At 42.0% G+C, this 27,649-nt stretch overlaps 1 protein-coding gene across 2 annotated transcripts; it reads right to left on the reverse strand.

The window, feature by feature from the left end:
* BTK (Bruton tyrosine kinase) lies at positions 1-27,338 on the reverse strand. Of its 2 annotated transcripts, none has more exons than XM_017661429.3 (19): positions 27,201-27,338; positions 19,210-19,379; positions 18,583-18,681; positions 16,639-16,707; positions 15,021-15,102; positions 9,721-9,849; positions 9,350-9,417; positions 8,338-8,525; positions 7,863-7,925; positions 7,200-7,254; positions 6,847-6,926; positions 6,541-6,668; positions 5,665-5,739; positions 5,012-5,183; positions 4,277-4,493; positions 3,216-3,280; positions 2,506-2,624; positions 1,814-1,971; positions 1-98 (listed from the first exon to the last, which is right to left on the reverse strand). In XM_017661429.3, exons 2-19 carry the CDS (start codon positions 19,348-19,350, stop codon positions 27-29), a joined length of 1,980 nt encoding a protein of 659 aa, XP_017516918.1. In that variant the 5' UTR covers positions 19,351-19,379; positions 27,201-27,338; the 3' UTR covers positions 1-26. The 2 variants fall into 2 exon arrangements, with proteins under 2 accessions (XP_017516918.1, XP_073084296.1); XM_073228195.1 differs by lacking the exon at positions 27,201-27,338 and adding an exon at positions 21,264-21,509.
* Positions 27,339-27,649: the final 311 nt, after the last annotated feature.

The following is a 27,649-nucleotide window of genomic DNA, read 5'->3' on the forward strand; positions in this document are numbered from 1 at the left end:
TAGAACCAAGAAGTTTATTGGTGAGCTCAGGATTCTTCATCCATGACATCTAGAATGTTGCTCAGAAGAATTTTGAAAGTGGGACGTTCATCTGCTTTCTAAAACCAAAGAAAAAGTAGTGTTAGAGTGGGCTAGAATCCAGAATTAAAGGGAACTGTAATGAGTAAGCAGCAAATGTTTATTAAGTAGAGAGTACATGCACAGTAGCATAGACACTCTCCATAAAGTCCTTGTGCAGTTATTTAGTAATTTGGTTATTAATGTGATGAGAACCAGTTTGCAAATCAAACTGACAAACATATTGATTAAAACAGAGGACAAATTCATTACATAATTGTACACCAGTGCATTCTTATTTTGGATCCTCAAGTGACAAATGGCTACCAAACAAGTTTAAGTGATTGACAGAACTGACATCCTATAAGCTGTGATAATTTTTAGTTTTTCAAACACTCTTTTTATCATCCCATAGCCAAAGTTAACAAGTGAATTAACATTTCAAGGCCATGGGCTACATTACTGGGCAGAGATCCTGATCACCTGGGACCTTTTATTACCACTGTCTGACCTCCAGACCAAGGCCTGTTGTACAGCCATGGTCCATAAGTCCCTGAGTTATTTAGTAATTCTGGGTATATTCATGCCAGAAAGGTCTCAGTCCATTAGAACCAAAATGTCATCAATTTTTTGTTCCTTTGAACCAGTGGTTCTCAAACCTAGCTGAGTATCACAATGTCCTGGGAAGTTTCAAAGGTATTTCTGGGTTATACTTTAGGTATATCTAATCAGAATCTCTGGAAATAAGGCCCAGTTATCTGTAGTTTCAAGAATTCCCCAGGGATTCTTATGTGAAACCACTTTCTCAACCTAGAACTTTAAATAGGCTGGGAGACAGTATGTGTCTCAAACAGTTAACTAGCAGAATGAGGATGTCCTAGTTGGGAGGGTGCATAGCTAGTCACCCTTAATCCTGCATGGCACAGGAGCGAGAAGGGAAAAGGCTGCAAGGGGTTCTCCCTTTCTCCTTGTTGAAGGGAAAGGAGCCATGCTCTGATCCAGATACCCACTTTTCACCCCACCAAGAGGGCTCTAGATTCACATATGTCCTTGTTGGAGACTGACTGTCTTTCCCAGTTTCTAGTGGGGCAGAATGAAGAGTTGAAAATTCACTTCCCACTAGACATTTAGGTTGCCAAGTTAAGATTGCCAAGGATTTACTGAAGAGTGGAGAAGGTACCTTTGGAAGAACCCGAGGTGAGAGCAGCAAAGCATTTTAGTAATGATGGGATAGGCTCCCTATTTTCAAGGTAGCACATCTACCCACATACCCCATAACATGCCACATTTTTTAAAAGTGCTATTTTAGTTGCCTTTCAGGCCTAATGGTTTTTTAAAAAATCTCATTTAGGACCATAACCAGAAAAGGTTAGCAGTAAAGTAGCAGAAAGGGCCAATGACTCCCAAAGGAATGCACACAAATTTTGATGACTTCTCTTGTCTTTTTTAATGTCTGTACATTTTTCTGAGTACCTGCAGCTGCCTGCTTATGCTAGGTGACCTACAACACCCTGTATCCCTAAAGCTGAGTTGGTATTGGGGTCTGCTAATGATACTAGTTAGAGAATTGGAGTGGGCTGGGAAAGCCTCTGGCCATCAAAGAATTAGGTGCAGGCTGGGGTCCGAGAAGATGTGCAACTCTCAGTCTGTGCCCAGCTGCCATTCAGCCAAGGAGAGTGGGGACTGGGTGCCTGGCCAGCTAAATGGGGAAGAAGGTCCAGGGAAATAATTTAAGAGGTCCAAATAAAACACTCACCTCATGCCAGCAGCTGTACATGATGGTATATACCCTCTCTGAAGCTAGATGAGGCCTGTAGAGACGTAGGCCTTGGGCAATGTGTTCAGCAGTTTCACTGTTAGTAAATCTCTCATATGGCATCTTCCCTAGAGAGTAAATTTCCCACATCAAAACCCCTGGAAAATGAAAAAAAAAACATATTAAGTTGATTTGCCATCTTTTCGGGTAGTAGGGATCCTAGGGTTCCTAGATCAACCTAAAGGATTAAATTGAGCTGTTTCACCACTCTCTGTTTTTTGCATTTTGTCCAGACCTCTGCTGTAGTACTGACCACTCTGGAGAGAAATTGAGGCTGCAGTGGACTTTCAGCTCCTCTAGGAGAGAGACAGCATCTTATTTGTCTTTGTAGTTACAGGGTCTGGCAGAGTCCCTTGGTACATGATCAGTATTCAGAAGCTGTGGAGTATACTGAAGGAGTTGTTTGTTCCCCTCAATATATTGTGAGTTCTAAGAAAGCAGGGGTCATGTCTAGTTTACTGTTTTTATCCCCAGAAACCCCTGTGTGCCTGATATAATAATCACTCCCTAAAGATTAGATGAATGAAAGCAAGAACAAGTAACAGTCTCTCTGTGCAGGTTGCAAAGTGTCAGTTTCCTTATTGCATTCCTTTCCTTTGAGCTGTATGATTTGTATAATCTTATCCACTCACCAAAAGCCCAAATGTCAGATTTGCTGCTGAACTTGCTATACATAAGGACTTCTGGTGGAGACCACCGGACTGGAAATTTGGAGCCTACTGAGCTTGTGTATTCATCATCCAGGACATACCTGCAAAGGATTCAGGACATGTTACTATTCGGATTTGGAGAACTTGGTATTTGGTTATATTTTCTTGACACAGTCACAGGAGTTGCACAAATATAGCTACAGTCCAACCAATGTCTTTGCAAATGTTACTTTTAACATATTCCTGGTTTTGTGTCTGATTTGGTTTTCCTGATTGACGATATAGCTACAGCAAGGATGAAGTGAAATAAGATCTAATAGGTACTCCCTTCCTCTTGTCTATCCCACTTCCCTTTCTCTTTTCTTCTCCTTCCCTTCCTTTTCTGCAGTTGCAGGTAGGAATTAGGCTGATGATGAAAGAAGCAGGGATGGAGTAAAGTCAACAGGATTAACAGATCAACATAAGACAAAGGAAAATTAGCTAAAAAAAAAAAGGAGGGAGGAAGGAGAGAAGAGGGTTTAACAAAAGGGTAAAAGAAGTGACAAATAATTCAGAGAAAGAAAAGGAATAGAAAGATGGTGGAAAAGACTAGAATAAGAAAAAAAGGTAGAAGATTAAAATAATAATGCCTGCTTATGATTGTACTGTGCTATTTTAACTTCTAGAGAGCAAAAAGAAAAAGGCACACTCACCTGGACAGGCCGAAGTCAGATACTTTTACAACTCCTTGATCATTCACCAAACAGTTTCGAGCTGCCTGTAGTACAAGTTACCAGTGAGACTCCATCCTTGGCACACAGGTTAAAGGCACAAAGCTTCTGCTCAATAGGGGAATGAAGCCAAGGAAGTCTCATCTCCTTCAACTATGACACCTTCCCACCTAACAGCAGTTAATTGATGCCACTGAGAAAATCTGATGCATTTCCACCACATGTAAGGGAACCTGCCATGTAGTCATAAGTAAAGCACTGAGGGTGTGCTGAATGATTTCATTCATATTGGCAATGCCATGACACCCCTTCCTGCACTGAAATGCTGAGAGAATTAAGGGAGAACAGAAGGCAAGTTTGTCTTGTTTTCTGCCATTGGAACTAAGCTAATTTGAGCCTCAGCCTGGCTGAAATAAATGAGCACAAACTGATGCCTCCAGAGGCCTGGAAAGGCAAAGTGATAGAGTGAAGTAGGGTGGGTGGAAATTGCAGCAAAATGGAGAGTATGCAGCTGGCTAGGCTAAAGGAGGCAGCTGCTTCTCAGCTCCAGCTCACTGTTACCATGGCCTATGAGAATGTGAGAATGTGGGCCTGGTGTTACAAGATGGTCTAGATTTTCAAGAGAAGCTGGAAATAGTTTTTTAATGTGAAAAGTTTCTTTGTGTTTGCTAATGTACACTGTAAAACAAAAATGTACCTGCAGGCCTGCAGTCTGTGACTCTGATATAACCAAATGATGGCTCTGTATCAGGAGCAGCCCCATTGAAAAGCAGGGTTGCCCTTTTTCCCATGAAAGACGCCACCATTTCCTTTTCATGGTAGGGGGCTGGAAGTGAGTGACTGCTCTAGCTCCCACCATGTGTGGTGGTGAGATCCTTGACTGGCTGACCACTGGAGCAGAGGCTCATCTGACTTTTAGTGTTTTCTAGATAAAACTGAAACGATGGCTCCATCAACTCTCCTCATCCATGTAGGATATGGCTTCCTCTGCTACTTCCACCCCCTTAGCCCTTTGTCCCAGGCCAACCCTTCTGAGGTCCTACCAGGTCTCGGTGAAGGAACTGCTTTGACTCTAGGTATTCCATGGCTTCGCAGACATCCTTGCACATCTCCAGCAGCTGCTGAGTCTGGAAGCGGTGGCGCATCTCTCTCAGGTAGTTCAAGAGGCAGCCATTGGCCATATACTCAGTGATGATGAAGATGGGGCGCTGTTTGGTGCAGACACCATACAACTGCACCAGCTTCTCATGGGAAAGATTCCTACAAGAGGCAACAAACCAGTACTCCCTTTCTTGCTCTGCCTACTAATCAGAAAGGGACTGGGGAGAGAAGGGGTTGGCCTGGGAGTAGAGCATCAGATAAGAGACCATAATAGCAAGTTGACTTTCCTCCTTCCCACCCTAAACCCCAGAAGTGTCTAATATTTAAGGGTGAGCAAGGATTTGGAACCCATCAATAGAACAGGAAACAAACCCAGAGCTGAATGCACACTAAGGTTAAATCAGAAACAATCTTCCTTTTGAAAGTCTCATTTCCACATTTCCCTGCAAATGCTACTGAGATGATATACACCCGTGATCAACACTATTTTCAACCAGCATCTAATACAAGGAAAGGTTTACCTTAGCAGTTAGGACTCCCACCAAACAAAGGTTCACCTCAGGCCCTGGTCACAAATCTTTCTCATTATAAGTCACCTTAAACCACAATGGGGACTGTCCTGAAAGTTCCTAGATGCCAGCAACTGGACTGAGAGTTGAGTTTGGGCTGTAACTCACATCATGACTTTGGCTTCTTCAATGAACTCATCCTCGGACATGGAGCCTTCTTTGATCATCTTTATGGCCACATCATACTGGCCTCTCCATTTCCCATACTTCACCACCCCAAATTGTCCAGTCCCCAGCTCCTTCAAGAAGGTCAGGTCCTTTGGATCAATTTCCCATGATCCTATAATAACAAAGCTTTGATGTGATTCTTTGGGAGTTAGGTATGTATAATTCCTACAGCAAGTTAAGAATCCCTAGTTGGGGTAGATATAGGCAAGCAATAAAGGGGAAATTTTCAGCAGTACTAATCCATCCTTGCTCAGGTAACTCTCAGGGCCAGGGGATTACTGGTTAAAGGAATCTGGGAATTTTAGGTACAAGTTAGCCATAAAGGAAGAAGGTAAACTAAACAACCTCTTAAAATCCCTTTATGATGGCTTTTTTAAACCACAATTTAAAAAACTTTATAGATCTATGGTTTTGCAATCCCAGTGGGAGCCACGAGAAGGGGGGAAATTACTAAATAACTTTTGTTTGGCTCTGTCTTAACCTTCCTTGAGGCAGCTGGTGGAGAACATTGTGCTGCAAGGTCTAACTGGGTCTGCCAAAGGTAGTCCGTGCAACCGGCCGATCCACCCTACCCTAGAGAAATAAGCAGTTACCGTAGCCCAGGCCTGCAGTAGAAGGCGCATTCTTGTTTTGTTGAGACACTGGATATTTGAGCCTGGATATGAGTCCTAAAACATACAGAGGGTCATGCTGCTGGTGCAGCATAGGGGGTTGGATGCCTCACATACCCTCACTTGAAGCTTTAACGCATCAGGTGTTAATCTTTCTAGTACATTTTGAATCCCAGAAGATCTCTCTGGACCCAAATTTTGCTGGAAGTTTCTCCTCTCACAAAATAATTTTAGGGACAAAAAAAGAAAATAGTCCTTGAAATACACTCCCCAACTAAATCTATCCCCACCACCCAGCCCAGGTTAAGCTCACATCCTACTTTTGCATTTGATACTGAAAAGTGTAATCGGACCCCATAAAATGATGGCCTTGACACTTCCTTGCCTGGAAATGGCAGACAGCAGCAAGCCTTCCCAATGAAGCCTATCTCATTTGTTCATGCCCTCACCAATCTCCCAGTTTTTAGAAGGTCTATATTACTTAGAAACTGTCTTCTGATGTTTTCCAGCTTGTATGTTCTTTGAAGGCAAGGGCCTTAAGTAATACTTTTCCTCAGTCCTCCTCTACTACTGAGGAAATTGCCGAGTATACACTAGAAACTCAGTGACTACTTGCTGTTTGGTTAATCACCAGTCTCTTCTATGTCTTTCCTTAGTATGAGTATCAGTCACCAAAAAAGAAGTCAGTCTCTACTGGGTGTAAGGTCTGCCACCTCTTGATCTGTACCTGGCATTACAGGGGTTTACTTTCACAGCTAATATGCACTGCCTATGAGGCTTACTCTTCCCCTCACCACCTTGTCCTGGACTGCTTCTCCTAGTGCTTGTCACACCCTTCTCTGGAGTCCCAGTACTCACCTGCAGAGTTATGCTGGTGGTAGTTAATGAGCTCAGGGATGGTGTTGAAAAGGTGCTTCTCAGCCAAGTAATACTGGTTCTGAGGTGTGGAACACACAACATAATGGCGTATCACCCCTTGAGGGTCCCTGAAGAAGTGGATGCTGAGTCAGCAACTTGGGAACAAGGGTCAGCAGGACCCAAGAAGTGAAATGGGATGAGTTTTGAGTTTAAGGAACAGAGGAAGCAAGAGGGGCACATCTTAAGGAGCTGTTGGGTGGGCACCCTTGTCCTTTGTCCCCAGGTTCGGGGAGCAATAGCACTCACCCTGTAGATTTAGCATACACGGACACAGTATATTTTCCAGCTTTGCTGGAGTCTCTGACAATGAAACCTCCTTCTTTACCCTGAAACAACAAAAATGAAGCTGACTTTACCGAGGAAGTGGCACTCAAACCTGCATCCCACCTGCCGAAGCCCTGATTTCACTGCCAAGTTCCATGTTTGAGCTGCAGCTTCATTGCTTTTGATACTGAAAAGCATAATTGCGACCCCCACCCAATGAAATGATAGCCTTGACACTGCCTTGCCTGAAGGTGGCAGAAAGTGGCAAGCCCTCCACTCGGGATTCTCACTTGTTAGGCAAGTTGAATGCCATTTGCCTGTGGTCACACACTTACCTCTTGCTTTAGCAGTTGCTCAGCTTGACTCCGAGTCATGTGTTTGGAATACCACCTGTAAAGCAAGAGTGCTTGAGTGTTAGTGGCTCTAGGCCATGGAGTTAGCAGCTCAGAGATTAGAGTGCCCTCCAGGGCTCATCCATGCAGTGATGATTCAGTCAGTACACTCAACTCCTTTTTATTGAGTGCATAGCATATGCCTAGCACACTGCATTCCTCTCCCAAAGCCCAGTGGGTGCTGAAGATGGATGGAAATGGAGAGTAGAGGGCAAAGACAGGTAGCAGAGGGTTGCAGGGAAGGGCTCAGGGACAGGGCACTCAAGGACAATTCACTTCCTTGATTAAGGAAAAAGGACAATTGCAGAAGCTTGGCATTTTCACCCTTTCAAATGTTTCCTATTAGGTTGTCAATTCATTTTCTTTGAGTGTGGTTCTTCTAAGATTAGGGAGGCGTGGTGGTGACCTCTCCAGCTCTCATAAGCAGAGGCTGTTTGGGGTGAGGGTGAAACATAAGCAGTAGCTTAGGACGTGGCATCATTTGACCCACTTGGCACTGATTTTAATAAATAATATTGAAATCAGAAGTTTGTTGAAAGTATAAAAAGATATACTATATTTGGTTCCTCTGGGAAGACTGTGTGTGAAGAACATAAGCATACTCACTCATACATTTCTATGGAATCTTCTGCTTCAGTGACATAGTTACTAGGGATGTAGCCTTCCTGCCTGTAGAGGAAACAATGTGGTAATTATACAGCAACCCCCACCCTGGGGAGGAGCCAGATTCATATATTCCTGGGCTCAGAACCAATCTCAAATGGAGGTGTATATACCATGCCTCCTACTTTCCCAAAACAAGATCATGTCACTGCTGCATGGATAGGCCAGTTAAGTGTGTAGCTTCTGCACATGTGGCATTGATTGTATGTACATGAGACGTGGGCCAGACCCTACAGGCTCAGAGAGGTGGCTACATGTAGAGCTGCACTCTGGAAAGCACTTGAGGGAGAGCGTATTCACTTTGGTGTGGGAATAACAAGCTCTTATCCAGATACCAATTAGGGGGATCATGCTGCCGCGTTTTGCCCATGTGTGGAGTCGGGGGCACAAAGCTCAGGGAGGGCTGGCGTGAACTAACCCATTTTTATCCCTCGCTCGCCACCAGGGTAAATTGCTCTCCTCCAGGATAAAATATTCATCGCCTTTCCGCAGCTGTAGGTCATTTGCATTCATTGGCATGTAGTCATAAAGGGCTACGACCTTTTTCAGCTCACTTGTGGAGACCGGTGTTGCTGTTGGTTCAGGGGGCAGTGGCTTTTTCAAGATCTGTGTAGATAGGAGAAAAAAGTGGGACGTTTGGCTCAATATCAAGCACTCTCATCCCCCCAACTCTCTGGTTTACTGAAGACACTATTCTAACCCAAATCAGGCATAATAAAAGGTTTATTCAGCATTCATTAAACAACCATTTTTAAGCTCCTGTGCGGGGGCTCTCAGCCTGAAGTGAGCATCAGAATCATCTAGGGAGGAGTTAAGAAGCCTGACACCTAGGCAGTTTCATAGACCAATTATGTCAAAATCTCTGGGGTTGGGACCCAGGCATCAGTGTTTTTCAAGCTTGCCAGACAAAAACCATGTACAGCCATGATCATGAAAACTTCTTGGCACCAAACTAGCACATGAATCTACTAAGTGGCTTTGAATTGTGTTTTCCTTGTTTGTAAAATGAGCATCATAATTCCTGCCCTGCTTGCTTACTATATATGAGAAAAGGGCTTTCTAGACCTCAGAAAGTAACCAAAGAATCAAGTTTTATAGAAATATATTAGCGGTGGAATCAAGATATTGGGTATGTGGGTGTTTGCTGTTAAATTCTTTCAGCTTTCTGTTTTATGATACTTTTCATTTTTAAAAAATCAGGGTTTGTTTTGTTTTAAACAGGCGACTGGATTAATGGTCACCAAGAGCTTCCAAATACCCTCCTTTCTTTTCCCTGAGGAGGAAGTCCTAATTAGGACACAAGCCCTGTCTCAGTAAGAATACCAATTAACACTGCCAAGTCCCAGAGCAGTTCTAAACTCTGCTGTGTTTTCAGGGTGCACCTGTAAGTTTCTATGTAAGCAGTAGCAGCGGCCAGTTTCCCTACATACCTGGTCCTCCTCAGGTGTGGGAGGAAGAGGCTTTTTCGTCTTTCGGTGAGAACTTCCAGGTTTTAAGCCTGTAAAGGAAGAAACCAGTGATGATACAGAATGCATTTAGGAAAGAGGCCCAGGGACAGGTTTGTCAGGGACTTAGTTCTTGCATATAGTGCTTTTAGGCAAGTTAGCAAAAGTCTGGATGGATACAGCCCCATGCGAGCTCACACAGCCAGGAGAGCACCAGCTGGATTTTGGCCTCCACTAATCCCCTCTTTCAGGCCCATTTGTGCAGTGGCCAAAAGGTACAAACCTTTTGATAGACCCTTGAAAGAGTGATGGATAGAGTCAAAGAAGGGATAAATTATATTGATCAGATCTCTTACTTCCATTCCTGTTCTCCAAAATTTGGCAGCCCATAGCATTTTTGGCTGTTTGAGAGCAACAGAGATACTGCCCATCAATCCAGAAGCAAGGGTGATATTTCTGTACCAGATCACTGTTGTAGCGGATTACTGTAAGAGAAAAGAAGAGAGAGAATTCACATCTGACAGTGAGGAGAATCCAGCATTTGCATGTTTTCCTCTTTGAGCTTTGTCGTAACCTTCAAACAACTGCCACCCTGAAGGAAAGCAGGCGACAGGATCAGTTGGATCACATGTCTGGCTCCACAGAGTTCCTGTGCACTTCTCTTCAGTGGTCTGACATGATGACTATCTCTTGACTAATGTGATAAGAATATCTGATGTCTCCAGAGCCCATGAACAAAAATATGTTATCTATGTTTTCCCAGTAGCCATTCTAGTCTTCCTGTAAGGCAGGTGTTGGTTATGGTGTTCTTTACTAGATATGGGAAACAGTACTCTCAAGTCAAACTCTTCCTCCAGCTCTCAATATACCAATGACCCAGCTCCCTAAGTGGTCCTTTAGAGACATTTGCCTTAGAAATTCTGCATCAGGCTTTCTGTGTTCATAGACTAGTCAACTAGCGGAGCTCAGGGACAAATGAAAATGATTCTACCTCTAGAGTAAACATGGTTAGTCATCCTAGGGCCACCAAGGCAGGTTGAAATCCTTGTGGGAAATGAACATAGCAGCTCCATTATTTCCCTCACAGCTTTGTGAGGCTCCCAGAAGAGCTCCCAGAAGCCAAAATACTTCGCAAAGAATAGAGTGATTTGCAGATATGAGAATTTTGTATTACTGATTTTAATGCTGTGGCAAACTCAAGAAGATCAACATGAAGTCAGTTAGACATCCCATCCTGGGATCATGTTATCAGATAACAGAGAAGCAAAGACAATTGAAGTAATTGACAATAGCTAGCATTGGGTCAAGTACTTAGGCTGGTCTTAGAATATGCACATCTGAGGACATACACATTTCAGCATTTAGTGCTAAAAAGAAGCCTTGCATAACTTTTTTAAAAAGAGACAAACGTAAACAAAACCTTCCTCTGTAGAAACCAATTGAAGTCCTTAAGAGCTTGCTAGTCATCCTCTACTCACTCAATGCTTTGGGGAAACCTAGAAGCTTCTGGTGCCCAGGTACATTTCAAAGGCAAATGAACATAAGGCTGCCTTTTTTTAAATAGTGCCATCTCGATGCTTTTCTAAACATGGATTTGAAGACTTCTCACCATTCACCCCTGCCACCCACACCCCTCACTTTTTCAGCACCCCCCTCTACCATTGTACAAGTGAAGAGTGGTGGGAACTGTTCAGATGGGGTGCAGGCTCTAAGAAGCTGCATATTCTATAGGAGTTTTAAAACAATAATAAAACCAACCAGAACTCTGTCTGACATTTATTAATATTACCAGGCACTGGCAGTTCTGAACAATGTTCAGATACTCCTCCTGGCCAGGACTGATTGCTCCTACTGCTTTCACCCTCTGCCCCTTCCCTGCCATGCCATTACCCTTCACCCAGAGATTTGAAGATCCTTGGGTAAAGGCTTGGTCACCAGTAGACATACCAAAAATTCTTAATCAGCACCCTGCTGCTCTCATAAACTAAGCTGTGCTAATATGCTAATGAGGGGAAATAAGGCTTCCTGCCCTCCCCACCTCCAGTACACTCATTAAGAACCCACTCAACATTCCCAAATAATGTCTGCTGCTTAAGAGGGCCCCTAAAGATGATACCCCTTCTTTTGTTGGCTAATCTAGAGCTGGTATTTCCAGTTACTTAGGAGAGAATTACAAAAGCCAAGTGTCTGTTAGAGACTGAAGGCTTGTGTCCCTCCCCCACCACCACCACATTCCTATGATGAAGCCCTCTGCAATGCAATGGTATTAGGAGATGGGCCTTAGGGAGGTAATTAGGTCATGAGCGTGGAACCCTCATGATGGGACTAGTGCCCTTATGAGAGACTCAGAAGAGATTCTTTCTTTCTCTCTGCCATGTGAGAGCACAGTGGAAAAGTGGTGGGCCTGCAAACCAGGCAGAGGGTTCTCACCAGGAACCGAATTGACCAGCACCTTGATCTTGGGTTCCCCAGTTTCCATAACTGAAAAATCAGTATTTGTTGTTTAAGCCACCTCGTCTATGGTATTTTGTTATGACAGCCCAAGCTAACTAAGACAGTGTCCAAGTGGGAAGGCTAGGAGAGACTGCTTAATTCACCAATGCATATGGCCACACCTCTCTGAAAAGTCCTAATAGCTGGTACACATTCTCCAAGTACTAGATGCACTGGTCTCTTATATCCATATTTATTAGGATGATATCTAAAATTCTGTTTCAGGCATGAATGAATGATTCCTCCCCATATTGGTCTTTGGAGTTTCACCAGTGCCACTCTTTCATTCATTTTGGTGAGGTCAGGTCATTTGCTTAGTTTTGAAGTTGCAATTAGGAGAGGCCCCACTGAGTTTGACCTAAGATTCTAGAGTGAATGTAGACAAACATCTGTGGAGCTGTAACACTGAAGTTGCTCCTGCCATGTTCAAGGAAATGGAAGGAGAGAGCCCATGGCTTAAATCTTCTGGGATACAATCTTTGCATAGAAAAAGTGCCACTGAAAAAAGATGGCAGCTCGGTATGAGGTTTGCGAGGTCCTACTTTTTAAACTGAGTTTCTACTTACATATAATAAAGTACACAATCTAAGGTGTACAGCTAGTCGCATTTGTCTACAACCATTTAACCACCACTCAGATCCAGCACCTCAGAAGACTCCCTCATGCACCTTCACAGCCAAAACCCCTGCAGAGGTAGCCAGTTTTCTGATGAGGTACCCTTCTCATGTTCGTGATTTTTCAATTGGTGCATTTTACCCCTGAGTGAGATAATTTACCACTACAACGGGGTTTTATGCCTCCTAGAGTAGCTCACTATTGGTATCACCAGCAACTGCAACTGTTCTGGGATTGTTAGGACTTACACCTACACCTAAATCTTGCAGCAACTGTGGTATTTGTTGCAAGGTGCCTACTGATTGGCTCATGTTGTCAGTCCAGACACGTTCAAGAAGACATACAACCAGGTCTGGAAGAACTGGAAAAACAATGGTCAAGCACAGTGGAAGAGATGGAAAAATTGCACCTTGCCCACACTACCTACTCACACTCATGATCCAACCGAAGTAGTGGTGTTTTCTATTTGTTTGTTTTGGCTTTATATTACTGTTGTAATTTTATTTCCTTAACAAACTTTAAAACATTGCATAATTAACATAGTAAGCTTAACATCTAGTTTAATAAACCAAGTTTACAAGCTGGATATATTCTTATCCTTGTTCATTACTGATACCACTTGAATAGAGTGGGCACTCAATATTCGTATTTGAAGTGTAAATGGATTACTAACTTCTACATGCCACATTTTTTTCTCTTTTGTTTCTCCTTCAGCTATGCCCTACCTTCCCCTATTCCCAAACTGATTCCTAGCTGTCCCTCAGTGTTGGAGCCCAAGTTGGTGGTAGTGATTTACTCCTGCAGAAGAATCAATTAATACAACTATTTATTGGCCCCTTTCTATATGCCAGGCACTGTGGTTGAGAACCAGGAAGTACAAATATATATGCCCTCTGTTCATTTTGTACCCCTAGGGTTAAAGCAAGCCTCTTATTTCAAAACATGCCAAGAACTGGACTACGTGGTACAAGATATCACCTAGTTGTAATCTTAACATGGCCTTACTCGAGAATATTTTCCAGCTAACTGCAGGTGCAGTTTCTGGGTTTGAGAGCCAAGCAGCATAAGACTATGGAATGAGTTGAGGTTCTGGAGCCATACAGACCTAGGCTGCACTGTTCACTACCTGTGTGCTCCTGAGCAGGTTACTGAACCTCTTTGAGCCTCAGTTCCATCATCTGTAAATAGGGGAATAATACTTCATAAGCTTATTGTGTGGTTTAAATGAGCTAGTACATTAAAGCACTTGGCACAGAGCCTGGTACATAGTAAGTGCTCACTAAGTTTAGTTATTACTATTCTTTTTAGCCCCAGTTGTGCACGTGAAATGAGATAATGAATACAAGGTATCTAGCTCAATGTCTGGCACACAGCAAGAATTCAATAAATGACTCCTCTCTTTCTTTCTTCGGTCATTCTGCTTGAAAGATTTGGTGATTTTTATTTCTACCAATCAGCCTTGCATTCAAGGAAGTGAACAAAGCTGGTATAGCCACCACTGAATAATCTAAATGTTTATTAAGACAAAGGGCTCTCATGCAATAACCCAACCATGCTATTATCAGTCTGCCATCCTTCCTGTTTCTCTAGGCAACCTTTCCTGATGTCAACTCAACCAGTTAATCTCTCAGTCACTTGACATGTGGCTATATATACACACAAATATGTGTGCATGCATCCTGTTCTGCAAGCATTTATAGTCAAGTTTATCTGAGAACCCTGTATAGTCTATATGACATGCTGAAACTGTGTTCAAGTTTAGGTCCTCACAAAGCAAGGGACATGAAATAGTTCCTTGGAAAACATTTATTCACAATGAAGAGGTGTACAGTGCTTTTTTGCACAGTGCTTTACAGTATCCTACATGCCTTCACATACATTACCTCATGTGATCCTTAGGACAACCCTGGAGGTACGTACAGCAGGCATCATTATTCCTACTTCAAGAGAAACTGAGCCATGAAGAAACTGGTTGGCTTGTGTGCCAGAGGTCACTCACTGCGTTAGTGGTAGAACAGGGCTTGGAACCAGGTTTCAAGCACTCCATGATCATCTATTTAATTGTTTGGAACTGGATACTTCATATTTAGGATTTAAAATACTGCAATAACCATTGTATGCCACATCACACCAGCCTTGTAATTGGTGTAACAAATGGGACGTTTTAATACAGAGGGAAATAAAGGCACCTACAGTTACAACATTGCACTAGAGAGTGGTGAAATGGGATTGAAACTCTTAGTCTAGCATGTGATCTTTTATTCATATTCCAAAATATTAAATTCAGTTGAATCACTAATAATGGGAAAAAATACAATATTTCATCCTTCCTTCTTTCCTTCTTCTTTCCTCCTTCCCTCTCTTCCCTCTCTTCCCTCTTCTTTCTCTCACCTCCTTCCTTCCACCCATTCTCCTTTTCCTCTCTCCCTTTCTCCTTTCTCTTTTTCTCTCTCCTCTCTCCTTTTTCTGTTCTCTCTCTCTCTCTCTCCCTCCTTCCCTCTCTCTTTCCTTTCTTTGAAAACTGGTTGATTTTCCAAATAATTCTCACCATTTTTGAGCTGGTGAATCCAACGCTTCCTCAGTTCTTCAGTTGGGGAGAAGACGTAAAGAGGCCCTTCATCATATACAACCTGGGGCAATGGACACACAGACTTCAGCAGTTAAGATTCAGAATAAAGAAGAAATACTTTGAAGGAACTACTCTTGAGCTACAGCTTTGTTTTTTTGAAGGCAGGGTCTTCAGCCAGCAGTGGCGTGGGGCTGCAGTCATGTAAACTATCTGAAGAAGTCCTGAACAATTCATAATCCAGGGATGTAGGACTTAGAAGCTCTTCACTTTTTGAATATTCATTGGTCCTCTTAATTTGTGTTTCAATTTGTTTGAAAATGTAGTTCATAATGTTTCCCTCAGCCCTTGGTGGAGACAGGATTTATGTTTACCCAATAAAGGATATTTTGTGACCTTATTAAACCTTAAGTTTGTATTAAGAGAGTTGAAGGATGATTTATATAACTCAAGTCTTGATTAGTAGATATGGTTTATCCCCTTGGATAATATGGAGCAGAATTTTAACTCATGGCTAATTTTTCTCCCACTGCCAATATTAGCCAAAATAAACCCAGTATAGAACCACAGACTTTCAAAAAGAGTAAAATATATATATTAAGCATTATCATCAAATCAAACAGCATTTTTTGATCACGTCCCATGTACAAGGCATCGTGCCAGGTATTACAGAGGTGCATGAGACATAAGATGTGGTTCCAACCCTCACAGACTTACCAGAAATCACATCGTGGATTCTAAAGTCAGATGTACAGTAATTTTGAATTCTCTGCTGTATACCATTATCCACTAGCTGAACCCAACAACATCACCTTGTTGAAAGACAACAGTAAAAACTGTGTAAAACACTCCTCCTCTACAGATCTGTAAACTTTGATATGGTCAGGGACATAACAAGATCCTTGCACATTTTTCTTTTTGATTGTTAGTCTTGCTGTGTTCATAAATCCATGACAGAAAGCCCCCTCCCCTGAGACTTTCCACTTCCTTTTCTGGCTTTCACTGTTGCAGAGGCTGCTATATTCACAACATTTGGCCTACAGGGTTCTCAGGACATAAGCAAGCCAAAATAAAAATGGAGTCTGAAGCTCTTGCTCTCCTTCATGGCTTACAATGCACCTACCAAACAGATGTCTATGTAGCTCTTCAGTTATAACAGACTAGAATAGAATTTAGGTTTACGTGTAAGTCTAATAAGCCTTCCCCATACCAAACTTCCTAATACTACCCCTTCCCTCCCCTTTTCTGTCTTTTCAACCCACATGACCACCATTAGACAGATAGGCAGAACCAGAAGGAAGTGAAATGCTCACTCAACAAACAGAACATCTTTCTCAATGCAGTTCCCATAGACAAGACACACCACAATAGAATTAGTGCCATTATGGATTCTCTTTGAGGTATACAGACTAAACGACACTAGGTTAGGAAAATAGAAAAGCAAACACTCTTAGTCCATGCCAGCCTCATTTCTTGGCCCAGCTTCGTCTACTTCAACTTCTGTTCACTGGGACCTAGTATCCTTCCCTGTGCCCTGAACCCCATCCCTACTAATTACATTGCAGGGCCATTTAGGAGCTGGTGAGAAAAAGTATCTCACCTGGAAGGGATAAGGGAACCTTTCAATGATTGAAATCTGCTCCATTTCACTGGACTCTTCACCCCTTCTCTGCAATGAAAGAAGAGGAAAACATGGTTGTTAGTTGATTTGTTCCCTTTTCTGCATTTCCTTAGGTACTAGGAGTCCTTTGCAGAGGCTCCAGAAGGCTCTTTTGCAGCAGTGCTAATTCTTAGTGGTTTCTTCCTGTAACCCAGAAGGGACACATATCCATAGGATCCAGCACATAAAAAATCTCAGACATTTCAACTCATTGAGGAAACTGAGGTTTCTCAATACATGGTGCTGGGACAAACATTTAACCAACCACTAATACTAGAGGTGGGTGTGGGGGTTAGGTAGCTATCTCACACCATGCACCAAAGCAAATTCTGGATGAATTCAAGAGCTTAATACAAAAAAAAAATGAAACTACAGAATGAGAAAAAAACATAAGTTGACTATTTGTAAAATCTTGTGGGAAACAAGGCCTTTGTAATATAATGATAAAGGTTAGGACCACTAAGAAAAAGACAAAAATTTGATGACAGACTTTAAAACCTGGTATGGTAAATAATACTATAAACAAAATTCAAAGATAAATGAAAAACCAGCAAAAATTTTTTCAACATATGTTACTAAAGGATTAATATTCTTAATATATGTGGATCCCTTAAAAAGTACTAGGAATAAGGCAAACATTTCAATAGAAAAGTGGGCAAAAAAAATTTACAAGCAGTTCACAAATGGAGAAATATAACTGAGTTATAGACATAATCATTTAACCTTATGAATAACAAAAATAATTGCAAAATAAGTCAGCAATGCAATGTCATTTTTCTTGGCTGTCAACAAATGTCAAATAACAAGTAACAAAAATCAACAAATATCAAACTGACAACAAATTTAAAATATCTGGTACTAGAAAGGATGTAGAGAAATAGGTACTCTCATACACAGCTTGTAGGAGTATATGAAATTCAAATTCTACTTCTAAAAAATAAAGGAATAAGAAGATAAAAAAATGTATGTATGCCATAAAAAGAAGAACAAAATTTTACTTCTAGGAAGTTATTATAAGGAAGTTATTATAAGGAAAAGATTATTCCTGTGAACATGGTTTATAATATCAAGCAATTGGAAATAAATGTAGAGTAATAGGAGATGGACTAAACAAATTACAATATATCAGTGATAGAGAATACTATGCAGTAATTAAAACCATGTTATCTATTATCATGGGGGATGTTTTCATATATTGTTAAATTCAAAAGCGGGTTACAAAGCAAGGTGTGTAACATGATTCTATGTTTTAAATATATAGCATAAATATTACTTTAAGTATATATGTTAATGGAGAAAAACATCTGCAAGTCCATACACCAACATATTATTAGTTACTTTAGGTGGATAATGGGATTATGCATGATTCTATCATCTTTTCTGTGCTCTTTAAATATTTTCTAGAGTTTCTATAATAAATATACATTACTCTTATGGTCAGAAAAATAATAATAAATTATATTTTAAAAAACCGACTCAGAGGTCAATAGATGTTATGCCCTGGAGAGGCTCTGGGAAATGAGAAAGAGTGAGCTATTAAAGAATCTCATATGACTCAGGACCCTTGGATTCTGGCTTTCAGACTCACTCAAGCCTGTATGTCTGATTCTGATAACTTAGTACAATCATCTCTGATCAATCTGAAAACTTGTTACGGTACCATCTTAAAATTGACATTAACAAGTTTTACAGGTTAAGTGACTTGTTCTGTACCTGGGGGAAAGATGCTGAGACTAGAGATAACCAATACATGGCAGAGTGAAGAATTTTATAAGCAAGCTTTACTGTGTTTCACATTGCACAGCATCAACAGTTTGCAGAAAATTGAAGTGTTCCAAGTTTCCTTACTGCCCCACCCCTTCTCTGACAATGATCTGGTCTTACCGGAATCTGTCTTTCAGGGGGAGGATTTTTTTCAGGAACCACTGTTTCAACGCAGGTGATCTTCTCAACATCTATTGAACCCTTCTTACTGCCTCTTCTCTGAGAAAGAGAATGACGAAGAAAATGGAGAAAGATTAAGAATGTTTAAGCAACAGAATGATTAGATTTTGTTATCTAATCATTCCAAATACTGAGGTTGACACTCACACTCTACATCAGGACCTGTAATTTTTAAAAAAAAACAACTTCCATATCTATTGATCTAACCTTTTCTGACTACCAGATGGAGGACAAATACTACGGAAGAGTTGATAACTGTGTGCCTTTACAATAAAAAATAAGGAAGCAGTTTCTAAGTCTTGGATTTCATTTTCAGCAATCATTTAATGAATGCTCACCAACCGCAAGATTCTGTGGCAAGGTTTCCCCCATGGCTTCTTAGCACCTTTGAATTTTTGCTCCAGCATGGCTGTCACTAGTTCTAAGCTAGGAAACACTTTGAGTTTGAAATGTACTTAGGTCCCTTACCCCTCCCTTCTCCAAACAAAAAGGATCTATCTACCTCTTCCTCAAGGAAGATCTAAGGCCAACTCCTTGTTAGTCAGGTTTCATAGCAGAAAAACTTACCCCACGTTCAAAGTCATACTCGTAGTAGGAAAGTTTTTGCACAGTCAAGAGAAAGAGGCGTTTCTTGAAGTTTAAAGGGGATGTTTTCTTTTTCTGCTGGGATCGCTTCAGAAAGATGCTCTCCAGTATCACTGCAGCCATAGCTTCTTCTTTCTGGAGCTCACTGTGTGCTGTTGATATTGAAAGTTTTTGAGGACCCAGCACATTAAACCTCATCCCTCCTGGTTCCCCCTCAGCCTGGCCACCTATGGAACAGAAACGTGCAAAGCTAACGAAGGGCTTTCCTCCTACCTTGACGTCCTCCTTCCGCACTCCCCATCTCTGTCAGTTTTCAGGTATAACGGATGCACATTGAATTGGGGGATTGGTTCTACACTGTGAGTTCACGTAAACTGGATTCTTGTGTAAGGCAATGGAATGCTCTGGATGTCAAGTGACATGTACTTGTGTGCTTGGTAATGTCTACAGGCACCTTGATATTAACCATCATTTCATGATAAGTGCAGAATCTATGAACAGTAGAAGACTGTGCAGCTGTTGACCTTGGTATCCCCAAAAGGGAAAATGCAGGTGCCAGAACTCCACTGAGGCAGACATTGGACTTTCAGTTCCCAGTTTCCTAGACAGTGAATGTAATTTTTCAAACATTGTCCCACTGGGGTCTGTAACCAAGGGGTCTAATAAGGATATAGAGGCTGCACCTGCAGTTATGGCCATATACTAACTGCCACCCAACTGATTTTGCCCATCAACCACTGGCTGAGCTACAAAGGACAGAAGCTGTGTTCTAAAACTGCAAAACAATTTTTTGGGAGGGAGGGAGGGAGTTGTTTTGTTTTTTGGCTTTTCTTCTTTTTGCTTAGATTAGTTTTTCGGACAGCATCATGCAAAAGTGATGCAACTGTTTTAGTCTTGTGGATGCCATTTCTGGTCATTTATGAAAAGTAACTTGTTTAGCCTGTCCACACCTACAGTACTCCAGAAAGATTCAGTTTAGGTAACTGAAATACAGAAAGGTAAGGAGAGTTACAAACAGTCACCATTGGTTTTTTTTTTATTCACACAAAACACACTTCCTTTCAGTTATTCACTTAAAGTTTATCCATGATCTTACATTACTAATTCCAAACCATCATCAGAAAGATAAAGTGAAAATATAAGTCAATTAATGATACCAAAATATATATATATATATATATATATATATATATATATATATATATATAAAATACAGTCACAAAAATGGAGCCCAAGGTAAATACTGAATAAATCACCAGTCCCCCCTCAAGTTTTGTAAAAGGTGGGCTCTTTCCTAAGGTGGTAGGATTTTTTTTTAACAAAACTCTTAATGCTTTGGATGGCACTAGGGAAGCAGAATAAATAAAATCAGCAGTTTTATCCTGCTTGTCAAACACAGATTATTGCTCACACCATGAAAGCAAGTGAGTGGTTTTTATCCAGGCCTGAAGCTATCCACACCGCTTGCTATTTTACTCTTTCCAGTGATGTAGAGGGTTGTATTTTCATACAGGGGAGTCAAAAATAGATTAAAGGAATGCCAGGGATGTTCAGGCATTCCCAGTGATCATTTTGCCACTTATCTACCCTGTGGATGCCACTGTCTTCTGGTGGTGGGTTAGTTCAATCATCTGTAAATGATCTTTTGAGAAAAAACTGGCCAAAGGAGCAGATCTTTCCCCACACCCTGCCACACAGCTCTCTTCCATGATGCCCTGGCTTAAATGGTCTCTCCCAGGAGTAACCAACCAGTAAGAGTTCACAACCAACTAGAGTCCTTTCTAACATTCAGATTTAGCTCAAACCCCAAAGAGATTTCTTTTACCATTAAGATTATTCATACCCAGAAGTAGTAGTAACCAAATAATACACTCCATTCTCAGGAACTGCTAACTCACCGAGAACCCTGTAATTATATCACATCGATTCCCATGGTGAATTCCACTTAAGTACCTCTTCACAAAGACTCAGATTATAGAAGACAAAATAAAACCTTGAAAAAATGGAATAGCATGACCATTGAATTGCTAACTCACCGAGAACGCATACCGACGGACCATGTCCAGCTGTAAAGCACCCTCGTCATTTTACCTTTAGCTGTATTGCAAGCTCCTGGTGGAAGTACCCCCTGCTCAGACCCAAAATCTGCTCCAGTCTTGGCCTCTGCTCTTTTTTCCCAAAAAGCAGGTCCCTCTGCTCTCTTTCTTTTTTAGAACAAATCCAGTTTGTACAAGAGGAAGCCTTTCTGTCTTTCAAGCGTCCGTGTTGGCATAGGGTTTAGTATTGGTCTAAGTAGGAGGAAGTAAGTAAGCCTTTCACTAGACATCGCCCCTCTGAGCAAGGGTTGAAATGCCCTTTATCTTGAGATCATTGAGCTGGAGGATTACCAGGATTTCCATGGCCTGACTGTCTCTTCTTTGACGGCTTTCCCTATCCCTTGTGATCCAGTCCAGACACACACAGCCTGAAAATGTGGAAGATCTTCCCTAGTTACCATTGGTCCGTCCACCAATAATGTAAAAGGAAAGGCATCCATCTTTATGTCTGCCTAAAGGTTTGTGTGTAATGGACACTTGTCAGTAGAGGGTAGTTGCAGCTTCTTTGGGTATTTATTGTGAAGGTCCTAATTTTTTTCTAACAATTTCAGCAACACACAGAGTCAATTCAACCACAAAAGATGCACTGTGAGGGCTGACCCTACACCTCAGGGGATAGGGGTGGGGGTAGAAACGGAAGTGACATGAAAGTCACCCCTCCCCCACCCCAACACACACACACACACACACACACACACACACACACACACACACTGTTGTTCATATAGAGAAAAAAAGAGGACAGGAGAAAGTAGTAGACACAGAGCTCTTCATTTAAAATATAGAATTCCTGCATCATAATGTTCTCTTCATTAAAGAACAAATGCAAAGATTTACATGTGGCCCCTTATGGCTGCCTCCCATCTCCCTTTGGAGCAGCAGAATTCAGAATCAGGATGCTTGTTAGTAAGAGTTCAGCCATCTTATAAACTGCATTGTGTCAAGGAATTAAGATATATAGCACTTGCAGAATCAGTAAACTAAGCCACTTTGGGTTCCTATCTTTGCTAATGCTAAGATAAAGCATGATTAGGGAGCACACCATAGCAACATTCAGAAAACTACACAGCCTGTCTCTGATGGGAGAGAGTTCAGGAGATGCTAGTTAGAAAGAACTGGACAGTCATAGTTCAAATAACTACTTAGCCAGAATATCCAAGAAGCACCATTTTTATTTCTTCTTTAAAGCATCACTAAATTACCCAGCAAGATTCTGCCTACTCCCTTTTCTACCCAGGGGAAGAGAAAGGAGCTCCTGTTTCTCTCACTTTATTCCTCAGAACAAACAGATGAGGAAAGCAAGACTATGATTTGCCTAACCTCACCCCATCTGTGATCCCACAGCCCTTGCTGTGTCTGGGGTACCTACCTCATTGCTGCCCAGAGAGAGCTCTTTTTTTTTCTGGCCTTCAGTGAGGTGATGCCCTCCACCTCAGTACCCTGTCATTCCCTTGGCTGTCATCAAAGAGAAGTCAGGGAAGACATCTCTGCCCCTTGCAGGAACATTTGGCAAAAGAGAAAATGGTGGGAAGTAGAGAGGATAAGAGAGAAGTCAGGATCCTGTAGCACTTTCCTCTGTAATATTCCTCCAGGCTGGAAAGGATGATTTGTCCCTGTTACCTGTCAACTGTACTTTTTCCCACACGAGGACTCTTCTCAGTCCCACCAGGTTTTCTTACATTATCCTTTTGGATCTTCCTCAAGGACATCCTCACTGTTGGATTCCTAAAATTACTTGCTGTCTCCTTGTCAGGATTTGTCATTGTTCATGGGATAAAAGTACAGGGTTTAGGTGAAACATCCGCTCTTTGTCCATAAGGTTGTAATTGCCTACTGTCAATATAAAACTTTAATTGAAAACACTTTCTTTTATATTAGAAAATATTACAATAGACAAAGTACAGAGAATAAAATTACACTCATGTACCCACCACTTAGCTCTATAGAATTCCAACAGAGCTATAACTGCTTCTGGTGTTTTTTGTTAGAAATAGAATACTCTCCATAGAGTCAAAACCTCCTTGTATACTCCACAGTCTCCTCCCTCCTCAGAGGTTACCAATATTTTGAGTTTGGTGTTTATCTTTCCTAGGTATGTTTTTATATCATTACTACATATGTAAGTATCCATTAAAGATGTTGAGTATTGGTGTGCATGTTATACATTTTTATATAAAGTGGTATATATTCTTCAGCAACTTGCTTTTTCCTCAACATAATGTTTCATGATTTATTTATCTTGGTAGCTCTAGTTCATACATTTCAATTCATTTTTATGGGCATAAAAAAGTATTCTACATTATGAATACATCACACTTAACCCATTGCCCATGGATGTTCAGGTCACTAGTTTTCAACTGACAATAATGCTTGTATATGTGACCATAGTTCCCACTCTCAGGATGAATTTGCAGTACTCCAGTGGGCACACCTGGATCTGGCATTTCTGTTGGACTATGCACTTGGTGTTCTCCCTTGTCCCCTTTTCAGTCCTAGCTTGCTGATGCTTTACCATGAAATCTGGTAGAATTAACAACTGCCTCTAATTAGAGCAGGGGATATAGGGTGGGTTAAATTTGGCCTACCAAAATATCTTTTCTCAGTCCCAAGAAGCATTTCTCAGGTTCTGATGGAGATTTTCATTGAGAATTCCCTGGCCTTGGGAACAGGAATGAAGTCTTTAAAATATCATAACATAATCACAGGAGCAAAGACACCTAATTACTCTTGTTAGGTTCCATGACACTGTATTCAGGCCTCAATGAAACCCAATTATTTGGTGATAAGCTTTAAGGTCAGCACTGCAGGTGATCAAATTTGTATGAAGACTTCCATCCAAAATCAGCTTACTGGCTGCATCTTAATCAGGAAATGTTCATCTGCTGTATTCATTTCCAAGAGGTCCCGGGGCTTTGGTTCTTCTTCAGCATTTCACGTTGTTAACATTTTACATTTTTCTTCTGTGTTTCTGGAAGCTTCTGGGTCTTTGTGATTTGTCATTTCTTCTGCCCTGTCCTCGAGACAATAGATTCTGGCCAAGTGATGATTAAAGAGAGCCAGATAGCCAATCTGAAGTTTACACTCAGCATCAGGTTGGTGGTAATACTTTCAGCATTGTCCCTTTGCCCTGAGGGTGACTGCTGGGGTGTCCATTTTTCCCTCTGGACTTGTGTGCCCCTTTGGTCTTCTTTTTTCACTTTAGTTTTTGTTTTCCCTGGTTTTAAGTATTTTATCGATTTTTCCTTTGATATCAAAATCATCTATCCATCCATCTAACACACCTTTTCCCAAAAAAAATCTGAAGTTCTTGTTTAACATTATTCCTGATTATTTTCCCATGATATTAGGATCTCCAACTAAGCATCATTTCCCAAGTCAAAAGTATGTGCATTTTGCATTTTGAAAGATAGTGACAAAATCGTTTCCAGAAACACTGTACCAATTTCCACTCCAAAGAGCAGCTTGAGAGCCTGCTTTCCCCACACCTTTATCTCTTTTCTGCTTCACTTCTAATCAGTTTTTTACTGCAGACTAATCTGTTTTTTCATTGAGCCAGTGATCTTGAACTCCAGTATATTCCAACATCCAACTTGTCTAAAATTTAACTTTTTTGACTCCTTAGAATTTCCTTCTTTTGGGGATCAGCTAATAGAAAATAGTTCATTTTTGTTTCCAGGAGAAAAGGCAGTGAGATGAACTTCTTGAGGTTCAGATAACCAACATTAACCCCAAGGGCATCTGGCGATGGCTCTCAGAGGGTGAGAAAGAAAGCCTGGGATTAAGACTTTTGTGTTTTCCATGCATGCTCTCCAAATACCCTCAGTGCACATGAACCTCCATAGAAACTGAAAGTCACACATGGCCCATTTGTTTCAGGGTCCTCAAAGGGATTCTCTCTCCCTCTCCCCTGATGGCTTCATTTGCATAACCAAGTAGCTTTGGTGTGAATTAGGTCAAGGTCTGGTTTCTAGCTCTTACGGAGCACCGTCTCTGAAAATTCTAGGTCTCCCTTGTTCCCAGGAGTTGCTAGTCAGATTCGGGCATGGCATCCTTGGGTGAAAAACAGCAGGTAGGATGACTCTTTAGAGATACCCAAACTGGGTTTCAAAAGCCATGTCTTCCCCTTACACCTAAGTCACTTCCTGGTATGCGTCTAGTCCGCTGAAAGGAAACTCTGTATAGGAAATTTGCTCAAATGGAAATAGTAAATCAGAGTGATGATCATTTAAAATTGCACCTCTACCCTAGAAGTGGATGGAAAATTGCACTAGTTCTCACCACAAGGAGTTCAGACAAATGCATTACTAGCCATAAGCAACAGGCATTTGGACTTTAACACAAGTAGGTAATTTAAATAGTCTGAATATAAAAGAGGTCAGAATGGAGGAGACAGGGCTAGCCCGAAGGGATACTGTTTTGATAGAATGCTTTAGGTTCCAGGAGTATTTGCATTTTGTGGTTTATTTAGAGGATGGCATTGTTTTATCAAATAACTGAGGCTCCAGAGTGGCTGCAGCACCTTTGGTTGAGGGGCTTGGCATGCAAAATGAGGGAAGGAGAACTAGCACACAACCAACAGCACAGACGGCAGCCCCTGACCTTTATAAACTCCTGCTGCTGCCCTGCATCTGGAAACGCACTGCATGGGGTAGAGACTTGGAGCTTGGAGAGCTGGGTGGCCAGGAAATTGGGCCCAGATTCAATTTGGAGGACTAGCATCTCACCCAAGGATGTCTTGATCAGGGCCAGCCATCTCTTTTAGTCTAAGTGTCACACAATTTGCTCTAGGCAGGCCCTCTGGGGACACTGGCAGGTCTCAGGCAGAATAAACATAATAGCGAACACTGAGATATTAGCACTTACTATCGTCAGGCCTTGTTTTAACTGCTTTATGTGTGTGAACACATTGCTCACAACAGTCCTGTGGGAAAGGTACATGGCAAGTGGGAGAAAGGGAAGGAGCAGGGGCAGAAAGGGGCAAGAAAAATTCAATGCAATCCACCAATTATTTATTAAGCACTCTCTGTTCCAGGGGATGTAGCAATGAACAAAATAAAGGAGGGTATACAGGTCAAGAAAGGAGGAGAAAGAGGTGGAGGGGAATGGAGAGGAGGAGAGAGGAAAGGAGAGGAGAAATGCTGACGACAGGAGAAAAGAAAGCTGTGCACATGGCAGGCAACGGTAATAGGAAAAACCTTCCCCAAGATCTCAGGGGTTGGCCACATTGTCTGGGCTGAGGCTGAGGCTGAGGCTGCTTTCTTCTGGCCCAATCTCTTACCCACTATTACCATGCGGTTCGCTTACACAGTCCTTCCAACAAGCTGCACTGCCTCTGGCAACACTGGCCTGGTGCCACCCAAAGAAGGTGGCCTACACCCAGGTTTGGCGGTACCTTTCCCCAGCTCACAAAGGTCAACAACCTGTTGTGGCTTGTGAGCTTTTACCATTTTCTCAGACAATCTGCCTCTTAGAATTTCTTCTAAGAGCCTCATCGACACAAGTATGTCTTTTAGGTCTTCAAGCAATATTATGCCAAAGGGCTTATTTCTAGCCTCCTGCCACCAGCAATATTACTTTTCTGGCAAGTTTTGCAGAAGTGCCCCTTTCTAATATTTGCTACCTGTTGAGATGGTCACTTCATGTCACTTTTCCCTCTTTTTTGTCCCCCACACAACCCTCTTCAGAAAGGACCCTCACAACCTCTTCTGATCATCAGAAGGGACTGCCAGGGCCTTGTGCTGGTGACACTCCCACCCTTGGTCAGCCTCCTCCACCAGCAGACTATTTGGCACCAGCCATGCTTTCTCTCTGGCCTTCAAGTGTCCCACGAAAGGTACTTGCTGCTGCTGCCCAGCCCCTGCCACGCCCCAGACCCACCTCAGTCCTGACTTAATGCAGGTAGCTTCCCAGATGCATTGAGATGCCAGGACTTTGAAGGTGGGACTCGATCTCAGAAGACACTGGCCCTGGAGACATATTCTTACAGTCCAGAGAGGAAGGACAGTCTGAGCAAACCCCACCCTTTCACAGCCACTCAGTTCCCTTTTTTTGTTTCCTGACTTAAACCAATGTCTTTTTTTTTCTTCTTCTCAGCAGCCTAGTATCTGACTCCCTGCTGCTCTCCCTATTCCCCCCACCCCCAGCTGTCCCCGCCCTTCATTTGCTTGGGACCTCTGACACTACTATCTTGAGACTGCTCTGAAAGAACCCTCTCAACGTTTCTGGGGCCACTGGGACTCTAAACAGGGCTGGGCTGAGCAGACAGATCATCAGACTGACCTCTCCAAGGTAAAGGGATGCACACCTGAAGGACTGGGGCATGGTCA

The sequence above is a fragment of the Manis javanica genome, chromosome X (assembly GCF_040802235.1).
Source record: "Manis javanica isolate MJ-LG chromosome X, MJ_LKY, whole genome shotgun sequence".
NCBI classification, from domain to species: Eukaryota; Metazoa; Chordata; class Mammalia; order Pholidota; family Manidae; genus Manis; species Manis javanica.

Excerpts from the sequence above, each read along its gene's own strand:
- BTK (XM_017661429.3), bottom strand. The coding sequence starts at position 19,350 with ATGGCTGCAGTGATACTGGAGAGCATCTTTCTGAAGCGATCCCAGCAG. Across the intron at positions 9,418-9,720 it reads TTTGGAGAACAGGAATGGAA|GCTTAAAACCTGGAAGTTCT; the intron begins GTAAGAGATCTG and ends CTTCCTTTACAG. Across the intron at positions 99-1,813 it reads TGTACAGCTGCTGGCATGAG|AAAGCAGATGAACGTCCCAC; the intron begins GTGAGTGTTTTA and ends CTTTGGTTTTAG.